The sequence below is a fragment of the Populus nigra genome, chromosome 6 (assembly GCF_951802175.1).
Source record: "Populus nigra chromosome 6, ddPopNigr1.1, whole genome shotgun sequence".
Lineage (NCBI taxonomy): Eukaryota > Viridiplantae > Streptophyta > Magnoliopsida > Malpighiales > Salicaceae > Populus > Populus nigra.
In genome coordinates this window covers 12157766-12174987 of record NC_084857.1, presented here as the reverse complement: position 1 = coordinate 12174987, position 17222 = coordinate 12157766, and the positions used below count along the sequence as shown (strand labels likewise).

At 34.6% G+C, this 17222-nt stretch overlaps 3 protein-coding genes across 3 annotated transcripts; 1 reads left to right on the top strand and 2 right to left on the bottom strand.

The window, feature by feature from the left end:
* Positions 1 to 3814: 3814 nt before the first annotated feature.
* Positions 3815 to 4997, top strand: LOC133696333 (small ribosomal subunit protein uS19x). The gene is made up of 4 exons (XM_062118502.1): positions 3815 to 3965; positions 4071 to 4219; positions 4306 to 4363; positions 4541 to 4997. The coding sequence occupies exons 1-4, from the start codon at positions 3963 to 3965 to the stop codon at positions 4787 to 4789; spliced, it is 459 nt and encodes a 152-aa protein (XP_061974486.1). The 5' UTR covers positions 3815 to 3962; the 3' UTR covers positions 4790 to 4997.
* A 480-nt stretch (positions 4998 to 5477) lies between these two features.
* LOC133696332 (transcription factor bHLH92) lies at positions 5478 to 7459 on the bottom strand. Its single transcript, XM_062118501.1, has 3 exons — positions 7028 to 7459; positions 6590 to 6880; positions 5478 to 6193 (listed from the first exon to the last, which is right to left on the bottom strand). The coding sequence occupies exons 1-3, from the start codon at positions 7340 to 7342 to the stop codon at positions 6140 to 6142; spliced, it is 660 nt and encodes a 219-aa protein (XP_061974485.1). The 5' UTR covers positions 7343 to 7459; the 3' UTR covers positions 5478 to 6139.
* Positions 7460 to 9343: 1884 nt separating this feature from the next.
* LOC133697359 (CRM-domain containing factor CFM3A, chloroplastic/mitochondrial) lies at positions 9344 to 16051 on the bottom strand. Its single transcript, XM_062119837.1, has 10 exons — positions 15077 to 16051; positions 13529 to 14024; positions 13321 to 13451; positions 12133 to 12483; positions 11561 to 11717; positions 11184 to 11476; positions 10330 to 10389; positions 10144 to 10239; positions 9907 to 10056; positions 9344 to 9797 (listed from the first exon to the last, which is right to left on the bottom strand). The coding sequence occupies exons 1-10, from the start codon at positions 15902 to 15904 to the stop codon at positions 9681 to 9683; spliced, it is 2679 nt and encodes an 892-aa protein (XP_061975821.1). The 5' UTR covers positions 15905 to 16051; the 3' UTR covers positions 9344 to 9680.
* Between the last annotated feature and the right edge of the window lie 1171 nt (positions 16052 to 17222).

Below are 17222 nucleotides of genomic sequence, written 5' to 3'. Positions count from 1 at the left end.
TTTTTAAATTAAATGTATTTTTTTAAGTTAAATAAAAAAATTAAAGTCAACAAAGAGTTAAAATGAATTTTTTAAAAAAAAATAAGAGGAAAATACACCAAATGAATGAAAAACAATTATCTAGATATTGTATCTCGACCTGTCAAAACTTAAAATTGGAGCAGAAATCAAATTAGATCTAATAATTTTTTTAAAAATTTATTATGCATCATAACAAAGAATATCAAAAATTGCAAAAAAAAATAGGCATGTTTATTTGGGTCTTTTATATTTTCTTTTTATTTTTAAAGGGTGGATGATTTTACATCCACTCCTATTTTTTAAAAGAAAATAATTCGATAACATATTATCTATCTGTCCAGATCTTGGCCACTATAATAGTATCCTGGCTAAAAATTGAAGCATACTCATTTTCCCCTTAAAAACCCATTAAATAAAAAAATATATATCTAAAAGTTGTCTGAATTCATCCAAACTTTGATTCATCTCAATGACCAAGTCGGGTCTAATATTTGTTTTATTAAATTTATCATGCAAAAAAAAAAATATATTTTTTAAAAAAAATCCTAGAAAAGAGCTAAGGCAAGCGAACCTAGTAACCCAACACATTCAGGCCACTAAAAAAAGAGAGGTTAGGTGTGCACACCTGGGCCTTATATTTTGTTGTTGTTATTTTAAAGAGCAGATGACAAATTGTCTGCCATTATTATTTGAGAAAAAAAAACATAATTAGACGACACACTATTTGCTGAAGCATATGACAAGTCGTCTGTCTACCTAGATCCTGATCATCACAATGATGGTTAGAAAATTGAGGCAAACCCATTTCCCCCTTAATAACCCATTACACAAAAAACAAAAAAAGGTTTAGATGTCGTGTCTTAACTCGTTCAAACTTTGATTTACCCCAAGGATTGAATCGGGTCTAATATTTTTCTTCTTAAATTTATTATGCACCTAAACAAAAAAATTTTAAAAAAAAAGTCATAGAAAAGAGCGAAGGCAAGTGGACCTTGCGCCCCAGCGTGTCCAGACCACTAGAAAAAAGAGCCCAGGCATGCACACATGGGCCTTGTATTTTTTTTATTTTTAAGAGTAGATGCCAAGTCCTCCGTTGTTATTGTTTTGAAAAAATATAATTAGACAACATGTCGCTTACTAAAGCATACATCTCGTTTGTCTGTCTATATTCTGGACACCATATTGGTTGCTGGGAAATCAAGGCAAACCTACTCCCCCCAATTTTGTAACCCATTTTAACCCAAAAAAAATCTCATTAACACCTTTAAAACACTTATAAATCAATTTATCAACCCAAAAAACCCCAAGAATAGTCCCAAAACACAAAATAAAACTAAGTTAGGCTTTCTTCCTCGACTTTAATCTATTTTTTTAATATATTGTTGAGATTTTAAAAAATCACCATCAAGCTATCCCCTTTAAATGAAACATGTGGACACCAAGATAAATTATTTTAGTGGTTGGAATATATAAAAACGATAACTTTATCTTTATAAAAAAAGATGACAACATAAAATATTAGTTTAAATTACCACCTTGAACTTGACCAATTTCTTGTTGAAAAAGGCATCAAAGTTGTTAGCACAATGAATTCGACTGTATTATTCTTATAGATTTGAACGTATGAAAGTAAAGTAATTTTATGTTAAAAAATTATATCTTGAACATATTAAACACGTAAGTAATATGATGTGTGTAGTTAAATTAAGAGTACAATAGCACTTTGAAAAGTTTTGAATAAAAAGTTAAAAGTTGAAGTTGTTGTAATGAAAAAATTTATATTCAACAAATTCCTAGATTTTAGTATCGTATCGAGTCAAGATTACCTTACTTGATATTTATGCTAAAGATATAATTAAAAATAAACTTTTTTTGGTCGATGTAATTATTAAAAAACCGTTACCATCTTAAAAAAAATTCAAAAATCATCTTAAATATAAAAATAAAAAAATTATAGTTGAATACCTAGGATAAGACTAGAAAATAATAATAAGTTATATGAAAAAAAGAGTTATTTCTTCACATGTGCTCATTGAAAAAAAAAAAAACCTCTTATGAAAAGAAAGGGTTTTAGTAAATTTTTTTTTTATAAAATATCATTATAATTCTTTATTTAAATTAAAGTTTATTTTTAAATATATATATTTTAAAAAAAATCAAGGAGTGCTGGGAGTTCATGGGTCTAGACTACCAAGCCAAGGAGCCCAACCCATAAAAACCACTCATGCCTTGGGCTCGGAAACAGGTGTGTTCAATAGCAGAGTTTACTTTTCATTTTTTTTTTAATTTTTTCTTCCCCAATAGTTTAAACTTTAAAGTTTTAAACATTTCCATTTGTTAAAGTTTCTAGGAATTTTTTCGACCCAGAAAACTGGAAAATTTGTTAATATTATACATTTTTCCATTTATAATAAAATGGTAAAATAAAAATTATGTTCAAATTAAAACAACTCCATGTAATCATGTACTCGAAGAAATAGTTAATGCATTAGTTTGTATGCAGTAGGCAATCAAACTTAAGTAGGGGTTGGTGAAGGGCATTCAGAATTTTTTTAAAATGTTTTTTTATTAAAAAATATATTAAAATAAAATATATTTTAAATTCAGCCCAACACAATAATATAAAAATATAAAAAATAATTATAAATAAAAAATAAAAATATACATTTTGACCAACCTACACTAAACCCTGTTTGTTTTTACGTTTTAAAAGTGTTTTTGAAAAAACATAAATTTTTATTTTTTTTTAAATTACTTTTTTTTGTATTTTTAGATTATTTCGATACGTTAATTTCAAAAATAATTTTTTAAAAATAAAAAAAAAAAAATTTGATCAACCTACACAAACCTACACAACCATGCACAAGAAAGTAATGAAGTAACTGAGAGGCATGGTGACAAACAGAGTAAACATAACAGTAGCACATTTATCCTGCAGTGCACACACATTCTCTTGTTTCTGAACCTAGACAGGGAAGAATAAACATAACATTCATAACTTGAAGAATGTTCAAAGCTTCCCCTTTCATACCATCACCTGGCAGCCATATGCTGTTGTAGTCAACATTACCACTTATTTCAGTAAAAAGAATGTCAAACAAATAACTATATTATTAAAGCCCCATGAAAAAAATTATTTTGAATTATTTATGAGTGAAAAATACTTTAAAATATCATATTTTTATATTTCAAAAGTATTTAAAAAAAAATCGATTTTTTTTTAATTTTTTTCTTTACTTTAAATTAATATTTTTTTATTGTTTTCAGAATATTTTGATACCTAAATATCAAAAATAAATTTTTAAAAATAAAAAAAATATTATTTTGATACATTTATAAATAAAAAATACTTTGAAAAACAACCACAACCACAACCACACTCTCAAACACCCGAGCCTGTTTAGAAATGCGGTTCAAACTGCGTTCCTCCAAAATTTAAACGTTTTTACTTAAAATTAATTTTTTTTATGTTTTTATATCGTTTTGATGTGCTGATGTCAAAAATAATTTTTTTAAAATAAAAAATTTTAATTTTAATATATTTCTAAATAAAAATACTTTAAATTATGATCGTTACCATATTTTTAAATACACTCTAACAATGAGGTCTGTGTTACTCAAAATCGCGAAGCACAAAGGTCATATTAGGAAATCAAAATAATCAAGAAATCAGAGGATTAACAAGGTCAATCAACCCTCCAAGAAGTAGAACATTACAGGCTGTAGAATTAACAGGCCTCTATTACTAACCTTCTTGATGTTTGGGTCAAACACTAAACAGATAAAGCCCAAATCGTGGCCTAATAAGACATTAAAATACCTACTAGGGCTTCACTACACAACACGCGCTCCTCCTTTTATCTTGAAAACCCCAGCGGCCACGGATCCACCACCTCCCTCCCTCGGCTATTGTCTTCTCTTCCAAACACCAAGAAGCAACCATGGTAAGGCCTAAAATCTATCTTCCATGCTTTCTAGCTACACGTTTTGTTTGGTGTATGAATGCCGCGGTTTCTCTGTTTTAACATGGTTGTTTCGTGTGGATATAGGCAGATGTGGATACAGAGGTGGCTGCAGCAGGACAGCCAAAGAAGAGAACGTTTAAGAAGTTTAGCTTCAGGGGTGTTGACTTGGATGCTCTCCTTGACATGTCCACTGATGAGCTTGTCAAGCTCTTCAATGCCCGTGCTCGCAGAAGGTATTTCTTTTGTCAACACTTGCATTTATCTTTCCATGTTTATATATTAAGCACGTATTTACTATGTTTGTGAACGTGCGTTTTAGGTTCCAGAGGGGTCTGAAGAGGAAGCCCATGGCTCTCATTAAGAAGCTCCGCACGGCGGTAATTATTCATATACCTTTGACCTGGCTTAATTATCAGAGTCTGATTTTTTTAGATCCTGGTGTATAGGATTGTTTGGTCAGCTAAGCTCTTAACTGGATTGATGGGTTTGTTTGATAATTTTCTATTATTTCTGATATAAATTATAATCTAGTTTCTTTGTTGATGTCTGAGCAGAAAAGGGAGGCCCCTGCTGGTGAGAAGCCTGAACCAGTCCGAACACACTTGCGTAACATGATCATTGTGCCTGAAATGATTGGAAGCATCATTGGAGTGTACAATGGCAAGACATTCAATCAGGTTGAGATCAAGCCTGAAATGATTGGGCATTATCTTGCTGAGTTCTCAATCTCATACAAGCCTGTTAAGCATGGTAGGCCCGGTATTGGTGCTACTCATTCATCTAGGTTCATTCCTCTTAAATGAGATGTTTTGCAGAGGCTTGGATACCCTCGTTCGCACCTATCTTTTGAAGACGTCAGTGTTGATCAAATTTTTGCCCATTTAGTTCATTGATGGTGTCATTTTGTGCTCGATTTATATAATTTTCGAGAATCTCTCTTTCCCATGGGTTTGAAAGATGACTCAGGATGGCTAATTTTTAATTTTATGGTAGCTTAAACCTTTTTTTGGATTCTCTGGTTGCACTTGCCATATTGTTTTACTGATGTCTGGTATGCGGCATGATTTCATTTTAGTTTTTCATGACCTCTCAATTTCATGGATAGGTTAACCGAAAGTACAGATACGGGCCTTTTAGTTTCTGCAAGCTTCTGTTAGATTGGAATGTGCTTTTGCGGGCTATTTGACTTCATATTAACATGGCATTTCCATCCTTGAAATGGTGCTTGTTTATCAGACGGATTCCTAGCTTATTTTATTTTCTTACGGTCCCACTCGTGTGGCTGCTGCTACCACCATTGTTTGTATGAGCTCCTGGTTGTCAGCTTTGTTTTTCAAAGTGTTTTCCGCCTACACTACACCATAGGGCCCTGGCTCAAGGTATCAGGAATTCCAAGTGCATGCATCGCTCGCGGTGGATAGTCTGTTCCGCCCCGTCTGGCTCAAACGATTATTGATCAATTTAGTGGTTGAATGTTGTGCTATAATACCATTTGCAAATAGAAATGTCTTGATAATAAACAGCATAGCGATAGGATGGACAAATCTTTGAACCTCAATGTAATGTTGAACCTCATGCCAGTCCGTTGATTTTTAGAGGTGGTTCATAATGTAAATTTTACTGCTGACTACTACTTCCGACTTCATGGCCTTTCCTGTTGCATGTTGGTTTGTTCTTAACTCACAAGTCGCAATCCATCAGGCAAAGGATTCGAGGGTGGTGACAGAATGATTACAAGACTTTTATTATAGAGTCGAAACAAGAAAGAGTTGTGTAAATCTTGCCTATGCTTAAGTTTGCGGCCTTGCGGGGTGGTCTGAGCTTCTGGCACCGAGCCGTCAATGATAGATGCTCTTATTTCCAGGCCAAATTATTTATTTTTCCAATCATGTCACTAATCGTTTCGATAATCGTATAATTACAAGCTTTTAGTCAATCAAAATTCAAACATAGACAATTGAACCATCGAGATGCTGACCAGGCAGTGATCTTCCACGTTGTTAACCTTAATTACTTAACAATTTGCTGAAACTGTACAGTCAAGCTGACTTGTATTACTATCACTTTTTTTGGCATCTAGCTTCAAAATATTGGATCAACCTCCCCCATTTTCTCCTGTCTGACCTTCCAGGAAACGGCGTGGAAGTTACTTGTCAATATCTTGCCAGTGTACGTTTCACGGCGTTTTCTATCTCAGCAGCTTCAATCTAGCAACATTCGAAACACACAATCAGCATCAATAAAATACTAGACCAGTGCACGTTTTATCAAGCACTTGTTTTTAAATTCATAAGGCCAGCATCAGCAAGTGGAGAAAGTCAAGATTGACCCTTCCATTCCATGGATGAGAAATTTGAGCAGTTTGTGGCCAAAGACGACCCACTCGTGTGTTTTTTGGCTAGCCAGAAACAGATACAACGAAGTAAATATTGATGGACCATGAAAAATGGTGTCTTTGTTTCCTACTCTCTCTACCAAGAGGTTAACCATAACTGCCGGAATTGACAATAACAAGCACAGGGATACCATGCATGATATGCTGCATCAAATCTTGCCTGAAGAAAAAGACCGTTGTTGGAAAGCAAGGGAGAGGAGGGGATTACCTCAGTTTCAATGTCCATTACCGCTACAAGTTGCTGATCAGAAATCTGAGATTGAATGCTTCTGGTTTTTGCTCCCAAGCTCTTCAAGCACTTGAGAACGTCTACCATAGGATCCACCCCAGATGTTGGATTGGCCACTTCAATTCTAATCTTTGTACTCTCCACATTTACAATTCCACTTCCTCCCAGTTTCTCTTCAATTTCACCATTTCTCCTCTCTAAAATCCTCTTGTATGTCTCCAGCTCTTGAATTCTCTTTGCTGCCATCTGCATGATCGAGTTCTTATCCTTCTGCAAATCAAGATCACACAAGAAAAAACATGGGTAAACTAACCATTTTAAATAATAACTAAAACTAATTACCATCTATACTTGCAACGCACAAGAAAAGAAACACTAGTGATTAGTTAGTACTGTGCTTCATTATTGAACAATAACCTTGGTGCCAAGTGGCAACAAAGAATGCAGAGCCAAGTAACCATGCCTCTCCCTCTCTCTCCTCAATCTCTCACTCATCATATGACGATTACAGCGTTCGCTACCAGGCTCTTGAGCTCCAATATTTACTGGAAAACTTCTCCTCATGAATTCTACAATTCTTTTGTTCATGTTAGTAGGATGTGCCCCCTTAGAAGAGCTCTCACTTCCAGCCCCAGGTCGGCGTATATACGGCACAAAAGCACCTTGATTCACTGGACCAATCTCATCCCAGAAGCCATCACCTTGCCACTCGTCTTGAAAGAAACCATCCATCTTCTGTCCTGTCCCTTGTCTTCCAGCCGGGAAGCTCAAATCCCAGGTTCCAACGGTTATAACTAACGGTCGTCTTAAACTGGAGTTGGGGTTTTATATGCAGGGGTAATTGCAATAGAGACACATTTAGCATGTGGTCAAATTTGTTGTTCATGTGCAGGCGACTTCTCTCGAGTCAATTAGAAACAGACTGTCAAAGGCGTGGCTGGCTCAGTCTCGTTTAGGAGTCATCTTTGTATCGCATGAAAAGTCAAATCAAGAAAATATGGATGGAGGCGATATCCAGACCGTTGATTATCAAAGCCAGTTTTTTTTTTCTTGTGCAAAATTTTAACAAGACACGCGGCTCCATCCAAGCCCCACGAATTGGAAAGTGAGAAGCGCACATAAGATTTTTGAATTTCTTGATTAAATTTAATCCCGATTTAATGATTGTGTCTAAAATTATTAATGTTTTCGTCAAACTGTGCATTTGAAACATCTGAGCTTTGCTTTTGTCCATCTTATCTATGAACAGTTTGAATTCAAGGTTAGGGCTCGGATTTAAGATTGAATTAGGGTTGATCCAATTAAATTAAATTCAACATTACAGCCTAATTTTTCAATTAATCGTTGTTTCTAATAGAGCAATCTATTATGTGGCATTGTTCACAACCGCGCAACGCACAAATATTTTTCGGGCAGTGCCAGCTTATCAGATATTTTTTTGACACGTGTTAGGTTTAAAATAAAGAGAAAACTCAGTCCAGGAGTAAAATAAGCCAAAAAACTGAAAAAGAGAGAGATGTTGCCGACTTGCTGGGAATAATTTTTGTTATCAACCATTACAGTTAACTCACTTTGACCAGTTATGCACGGATGGGCGACCACTCAAATTTCAAAACCAAGAACAGAGCATTGACTGTTCCCATCCACGCGGCAGCTAGTTTCCCTACCATGATAAGCACGATGGATTTTATGGTTTTTAGAAAGTAATTAATTTTTAGATTTATTTTTTTAAAAAAATAGATGTAATTTAGAAAAAATAAATTATAGGTGAAGATATTCTTATTGTTTTTTATGGTTCATGAGTTTTACTTTTTTTTTTTCCAAATAAACCTAAAAAAATATCTAATTTGATGTTTCAAATTTCTTTCCGAATATCATAATTTTTTTTTGAAAAGTAACAGACAAATCATATTATTATTTAAAAAAACTAAAAGTCATACAGCTTTATTATTATACACATAGATTCATTTAGTATTATGAATTAAAATAATTAAATGATGATTTTGCCCTTATAAAATAGCACAAATAGTCTTGCTTAGTCTTGGAAGCATGGTATAATAGTTTTTTTTTTTTTTTGTATAGTAAAATAATTAATATAGAGACAAAAATTAAAGCACTCGTGTGCAAGGTTATTTTTTATTTAAAATATATAGTAAAATAATCAAATATACGTTGAATTAAAATTTTCTTTGCATTGGGTCAAGGTTTTTGTTTTTTGTCTTTTTTTTATAATTGTCAAGTAGTAATTTAATATTTAGACATATATAAAATATTAATTAATTTAAAAAATCAGTTGCACGTGGGAGTACCCACGCTCTTTAGTTTAAACTGCATGTACAACATCGTATGGCTGCCAAACTCTAGCTTCAACAATGACATTTTAATCCTCGTGATGTTGTTTCTATTTCTGGATGTCGTTTCTATTTCTGGGTGGCGCTTCTGGCAAAAAAAAAAAAATAATAATAAAAAATCAGATTTTACACCAGTGGCCATTTCTTTTCTTCCTTCTTTCCTCTTCGAATTCAAAAGTCAAAACCTTCCGCTGCACATTTGCAAAACAGCCCTTTGAAATTTGTTACCTGGTTCCCAATTTTAATCATTCTTGTCAAGAAACAACTCTTCAATTTCATCTCCTAGGACATAATTGGCTAATTGACTAGCAAGTCTCGAGCTTCCATTTGTGACTTGTTCCATATACTGATGAAATTTAACCTGCCACGTGAAAAATGGTAATTCAGCGGTAACAAAGTACAGTTATTTTTTATTTTTTTCTGTTGACAAAATACAACAAAAGCTGAAGACACCAATTTACAGGCCAACAGACCGCAAATCCATCCATTGATGAGCGTGTAGAAATGTTTTGTACACAGTGAGGTGCAGGTGGTCTGAGATCTTATTTTCATTGGTAGCATTTTTCGAGCTAAGATGATGTTTATTTTCATTGGTAAATAAATATAAATCATCATCTTCTCCTCCTCTCGCTGTGTAGCCGCTGACACACAAAATTTGCCATGCTCATGCATGTCCATCACAAGCCTCGAGTCCTCTCCTGGACAGTTGGTTTTGGACATCACATGGAAAATTTGTACGGAGATTCTGAATCAAGGTTATTATCTGTTTCAGAATCATCACCACCATCGCTTTCACTGTCATACGTCCCAAGATATACCTCATCTCCGTAGTAGTCCTATTAAAGGGATAAAAAGACAAAAGGAAAGGTGTTAGAACAAATTGGATTTAGCAGCCCAAACAACAGAAGAAATGGATGACACAAAAGTAAAGCTGTAAAAATAGACCTCAGGTTCTGTTTCAGACTCTAGTATCTGAACATTGTTAAGAAGATTCGTATCCAGATGGGCATTGTGAACTGTGCTGTCAGTTTCATCATCATAATCAACATCATTTTCACTGTTGTATGTCTCAAGATACGCTTCATCTCCTTCATCCTACAAAAGGCGATGAGAACGAAGAGTGTTAAACAGCAAATTTAACAGACAAAAGATGCAGACATAGAAGATCAAATAAGCACATACCTCTGTATCATCCGCATCATCATCCGTCAGATAAGCAGAATCTAATCTGTCATACAACTCCTCATCTCCTTTGTCTTTGACAAAGCCCATTTGCTCCTATAAATGTCAGATACGCAACAAATACAAATAAGATTCGACTGAAGTGGAAGTAAAAGAGCAAGAGCTAAAACATAAAAGAAGCCTTACGATTTCAGATCTTATTTTCTCCACTTTAATTTCCAGAGCTGAAACATGATTTTGGAGAGCCTGTTCACCAGTATAATCAGAACTGTCAGCCAAGGTGATTGATGTTTGCAAACCTCGGCTACTGAAATTTAAGATTTTGTATCCAAGAAGGGGATTGTTCATCATGGGAAGAATCAAGAAGGTAACCCGAAGTTACTCCCCCCCGTGTCCAACCCATTTTTTCATTTGAAGCATAGATGTGCAGGGTAAGGTTCCCCAAAATAACCACCCATATGCAGCAAGTATGGTGGCCTCATGGTACTAGGTTCAAGTCCTTATAAATGCATGTAGCCGCTGTTTGAAACCCATTGGTTGCTTATATACAAGCTCCTATTATCAATTGAAGGGGGGAGGCCACGCTGGGCATAGTCTTGGAAACCACGCTAACTGTAGACCAGTCTTTTAATGAGCCTGATAACATGTATAGCTCAAAATGACTGCTGAAGGTTTCAGGTTTGGGTTTCCAAAACATTGATGCATTCACAATTGTATGTAGGTGAGTGGTCTGCTCACTGCTGGGAGGCCAGCGGAGCCATTAGGTAAGGTCCTCACATTACAACGAGAGAGAATTTCAACCTAAGGTGCTCAAAACTCAAAAGCAAGTTGCCCCTGGACAGGAGGTAAATGCGAGATACCAGCTGCCATAGCATGGAGCACCTGAACCACTGCCAGGCAAATGGCTTTCGCAGGTTTAACTTCAAAGTTTTTGTGGAATGGAACCTCACTAAAAAATGCAAAGCAAATGCAAGGGTTTTGACAAAAAATAAAATAATAATAATAATAATAATAATAAATTACAAATTTATAAATGATACCTCACTCCTTTGAATTTCTATTGAGCGGGCCAGAGCTTTCCTCTTTGTCAAGAGATTCTTTGGCCTCAACATGGAAGGGCGTTGATAATCCTTTCCTCGGTATACAATTATAGCATATCCTTTGGAGATTTTATCCACTGAAACCAAGACCCCCCCACTCTCAGCTTCAAGAGCCAGAGCAATTTTTTTAACCTGTTCAAAACTTTTAGCTTTCAAAATGATCTTAACCAATTCACGGTACTTCCAGTGCAAGTGCATGTTTTCCACTGTACCATCAAAAACTCCACGCCTACCTGAAGCAAGAGTTTTACTAACTTGTGAGTTGCACTCAATCAAAATCCATGATGGATTTATTACAAAGATAGTTTTGTTTTTACCCAAAAGTAAGAAAGCTTTCATCCTCAAACCAAGCTTGCGAAACATAAATCTCTCCTCATCAGTTATGCTTTCTGGGTCTGCCTGCCTTTCTGATGGCTTTAAAAACCCTTCCACCTTATTCAAGGCTCGTTCGGCTCTTCTTAACTTTCTTTGAGCCTGACAAACAAAACATGTGACACCATGTGCTTGTAAGGCAATTATACTATGTAGTGCATCATCTACATTTAACTAAATTACATACATAGTATTTAAGGGAAAGCAATTTATATTTAGTTCATCAACATGTTCAGATTTTAGTCACTGTATTTGTAAAACCAACATGGTAGTCCTCAAGATGCAAATTTTAGTGGGAGAGCAAGTGTTGTTGGTTTTAGAAAAACAAGGACTGGAGTTTAATCACACTAGAACTTTAGGAGACTTAATACGTTACTGTTTCATAATTAGCAAGGGAACCTAGCAAATCTCAAGCAAGAATTGCATGCAATACAAATTCATATAAAGAATATACTAAGGTAACAGAAAAATATTTCATGGGACATGGCAAGAAAATACCAAGTTTGAAGGAACTCACGAAAGCAAGCTTCTTCTCAAGCCTTCTGACAATGCTAGCATGCCTTACTATTTCAGCTTCCCTTATAATTTTTTCCTTATGACAATCATCTAACCTCTTTCCCCACTTTGCATCTGCATCCAAAGTTTCCTCAAGGCTGCCAGCAATTCCAGATTCCTCCATTATTTCATCACTCGGTATAACCAAGGCAGATGCTCTTAACCGTGCCTGTTCCTCTTCATCTTGTAGGGACTTCGCCAATCTCTCCCTTTCCAGCAATGCTTCACTGACCTCTGGTGACAAAAAATCCTTTCCCCTATAGAACACCAAGAAATCCTTATTTCTAGATAGCAGTAGGCCTCCTGTCAATTTCTGTGCCAGCAACAACAATTACAAAGTCAACTATTCAATATGGCTAATCAAAAACTTAAGTGCAAATGAGCAATCATTTTTCATCAATGTTTACAGTACCGTGCAATTGATGTTTTACTTGCAATATTTGATATGCTAGTTCAGGAACTAAAACAACAGTTTTCATTTTCATAGTACTCAGATTATTGCACTAAGAATACTATGCATAGATTCCAATACAAAACAATAAAAATGCAAACGACGAAACGAGGAATGATCTATATCACTGACACTCAATAAAGCACCTGTAATGGCTCCATTGGTCATAAGATACTCAGATGAAATGCTTCAGGGGCTCAATGCACCCACAGAAGATTATCCATCTACTTTTGCAGTAATTAATCTACTATTCTTGCAACTTTCCAGGCGCAGCGCTCTTATTGAACCCCCACAACCATGTTAGGGATGAGGGGTGAGAAAAAACATATGCTTGGTTTCCTAGTATTCACATATGAATATGTACATAGACAAGAATGATAATTATTCTACAGTCTATACAAATTGAGTTCTATTACACAATTGCTACCTAATGGATGATGTTTACAGTACCATGCAATTGATGTTTTACTTATCAATTTGATAAGCTAGTTCAGGAACTAAAACAACATTTTTCATTTTCATAATACTCAGATTATTGCACTAAGAATACTATGCATAGATTCCAATACAAAACAATAAAAATGCAAATGAGGCAAGAATGACTATTATTCTATAGTCTATACAAATTGAGTTCTATTACACAATTGCTAGCTAATGGATGAAATTTGTGAGAAAAGTTCATGAGATCTGTTGCACTACCTTAATATCTTCAGCCATTCTTTCACTAGTAGTCAGCTGTACACCACGTTTAAGTGCAACCTTCACAATTGAACTCTTTTCCCATAATTTAATCATGGCCACAGCCAAGCCTTGGAGCTGCCTGCTTCTGCCTGGTTCAGGAAAATTGACACACAATCACTACAGGTTTTGAAGCTATAAACAGTATTTCTAATGAAAAATAACCTACCTACTGCAAAATGAGGAGGAAGGACCCTGGCAAGCCTTCGTAAGGACGTTGAATCTTGTCGTCCAAGAGTAGGTCTTACTCCATAAGGAAGTATCCTGAATGGAGGTTGGTAACCTGGAATAACCCCAGGAAGCATATCTGCATCTACAGGTAGTGGATCAAGTCCTGGCCAATCTGTGTACCTGGGGCCCAGACCATCCAACAACTTATCTACTTCATCTTCATATTTTACATCCGTCTGTGTTTTTGTCTCCTTTTGATTTGCAGCCTCCACATTAATTTCTGTTTTTGGTAGAGGAGCATGTATTTCATTATCAGGAGAAATTTTGGATTGACTTCCAATAGTTATGCTAGTAGCTGCTGGTAAAGAATTAGATGTTTCTTTCTTCTTGAATATCCTTTTTTTCCATTTCAATGCAGGATCCTCATAGCTCACACCTCTATATAAAGATACAGTAGCTCCTGACCTCCAAATCACCAAGCCCCCAGTTTTTTTCTGCACATATTATGATTTCAAGGAAATGAAAAGGAGAAAGAATAACAAAGAGTAGCATTCTTAAACCATGGATGAAATAATTATTCATCAAGATGCGCCAGTAACAAATATCCATACATATCATTATTGTCTAATGAATATTACATTCTATTTCTTGAACTATGTAAGGTAAGGTTGACAGCACATCATTGCATGATAAGTAAAGCAAAAGAGCGAATACATTGATATACAAGATGCAGAGAATAGTTATGAAAAAGATGAAAACAGTTCTAAATACTACACAACACCCTTTCCAAGGGACAATTGACTACTTCACTTGTGGTTGATTTCAAATCTAAGAAAATCTCAAGGGACAATCTGATTAAACATAATCATTCTCCGGCTAATGGGTGCCAGGGAATAATATATCCTCTCATAATCACCAGCCTGTCTCCTAAGTATTGTGGCTAGATACAGCAAGTACCTGGCTTCTTATTTGCTAAATGAGAACCTCGGGTCAAAGATTCCCTTCAAAATGATCAGCTATCATCTAAAATCAATGATTCACAAGTCCCGACTATGTTATGTACAGACTTCATATATCTTGTTAATAATTCCCACTCTATTTGCTTCTAGCAAACCAGTGAACTGGGTGACCATTGCTGTTTCTTTTCTTGCCCATATGCGAGATTTAGAGCCAATGCACAAGAAAGGATGGCCTTATGCTCGTCGGTAGCCAGGCTCTAGCTAGTATCTTGTTTTGTTTTTCACATTTATCAAATACAATTGGATTCCAATAATCTTTTCTTTTTATGAGCAATAATTTAATTCCAATTTAGCAACCAAGAACACTTATAATCCCAATTTAACAACCAAGAATACTTAAAATTTCTATAAGCATGGTTTCTTTTGCTTGTGGTGTGTTGATTTACTTTACTTTTTTTCCTTCAATTAACATCCCATCACCAATGCAATAAACATACAAGATAAAGGAGTTCGCTAACCGCCTAGCATTGCAAAGAATTCACATTCACACAGGTAAAAATAGACAACCAAATTCAGAGGCAGCATACCTCCAATATCTCGTGCATCCTCTTCATATTAAGTGCCGGTGCACCCTCAACTTTCACTCTCGCAATCTCGGAAGTCTTCCACTTGTCATGAATAGCATCAACTACTTCCTGAGTAACCCCCCTGCCCCCAACCCTAGTCTTACTCTTCGTTCCATATGTCAAGTTCCTCAACCTCCTCAATTCAGATTCTGGCAATGTCAGCTCTGCTAATGATGTCCTACTCTTACTCCTCGCCGTCCACTTCCCCTCATCCTCCTCCTTCTTTGGCTTCTCCCACGGAAACCTCACCTCCCCGTCACTCCTAAACACATCCTCTACTCCTAAAGGTGATTCTTTGGAAAACCCACCTCGTGCATTCGGCAGCATTCCTTCTTCTACATAAAATATATCCTCAACACTCCCTTTCTCTATCACTCTTTCTTGCATTCTCTCTTTATTCTCATTAACATCACCATCCATGTAACCATGTTTCTTCAATTTTTCCACTATTTTCTCCATTGTACTACCACTACCACTACTGTTACTGTTATTGCTTCGATAATCAAACACAGCTTGAGGGGGTCTTGGTAGGTTTTGCTTGTTGGGTTTATTCCAATTAAAAAACCAACTGCTGCCAGTAGATAAATTTAAGGTCTTGGATTTATCAGTGGGAAAAGAGGTGGGTTTTCTAGGTGGGTTTTTGTCAGTGATTGAACATGCATAACCAGAGTGTGATCTGAGAGGAAAAGATGAACTGTACCTGAAGAATTGGAGAGGAGTGCCATGGAATTTCGAGAAGGAGCTTTGAAAAGAATCAATGTATAATTGACGACTAGGCACTAAAGCCATTGTTATTATTATTACAGTGCATACGTGAATAAAGTGTGGAGGCAAGTGAGCTAATTTATAAGCCCAAATGAAGAAATTGTATGATTTTTTGTGGGGTTTAACGGCCACAGACTGCAAATGGATGCTGCCTGTCTTGGATTGTTTTGTTATCCATCCATGGCGGGTTAATAATATCTGCGGTCAGTTTGGTTGCATAAAGAATTGATGCTCCAATTCCGGCTAGGAGTTTCGCTATACCAGCTATGGAATTCCTCATCCATATTAACCTTCTTTTCTTTTCTTTTTTTAGTTTAAAGGTTTGTTTTTTAGTTTCCTTTGAAAGTAGAACTTTAACTCATAACATTTTGTTCTTTAATGATTACAACAAGATTTTTCTTGATGAGACGAAAATTCATTGGGTTTTAATGTTTTCTTCTGTTAAAGATTAAAGGTTATTGCTCTTAATTATTGAAAAAAAAAAATTTAGATTGTTAAAAGAAATCATTGCTAAAAAATATTAATAATATTTAATTTATTTTTAATGAATAATTTAATTTTAATAATTTTCTTATAAGTTGTTTGAAACTAATTCTTTACTGTAATTAAATTTAATTACAATATTAAATTTAAATTCAATTAATAAATATGTTAAACTTATTGAATTTTATTTAAATTTTAAATTTTAACACTTAAAAAAATTATAAATATAAGATTTTATTAAAACTTTCAAATTAAATTGAATAAAATTCAAAAGATTCAAAACATATTGTTACTAGTAATTTTTTTTCCTAGGTGATGTGGTTTTCACCGAGGTAAAACAATCCTAACAATGTTTTATTACAATAACTTTTATATTATGGTTAATTAATCAATAAGTACAGTTATTTTCTTCCTTGTAAATGTTGAATTTGCTTTAAGTTCTCAGAAATTCAAAATTTTTTAAAAAATAATTTTGATTGAAATGTAAATTGATTAAAATACCACTAGCCATTGATATAAAAAGCATAAAACAACCTTGAGGGGCGTAGATTACTGGTTAGACTTTAAGTTTACTCCTTGAAAATCATTAGTTCGAGTCTCACAAATCTCAGGATCACTGAAGGTTTATATGGTCGTTAACTTTAGACTCCGTAAAATTAGTAAAGATGTGTACAAGTTAACCAAAACATTTATGTTAATAAAAAATAAAATAAAAAAACTAAAATATAAGTTACATTGCTAAGTTTAAAAAGTTGATCTAGGTCAGCAATTAATGGGAAAGAGTGTCTTGTTTGGATTTATTTTTTAAAAAATAATTTTGATTAATACATAAATCTTTCTTTTTATCCATTTTAATTGT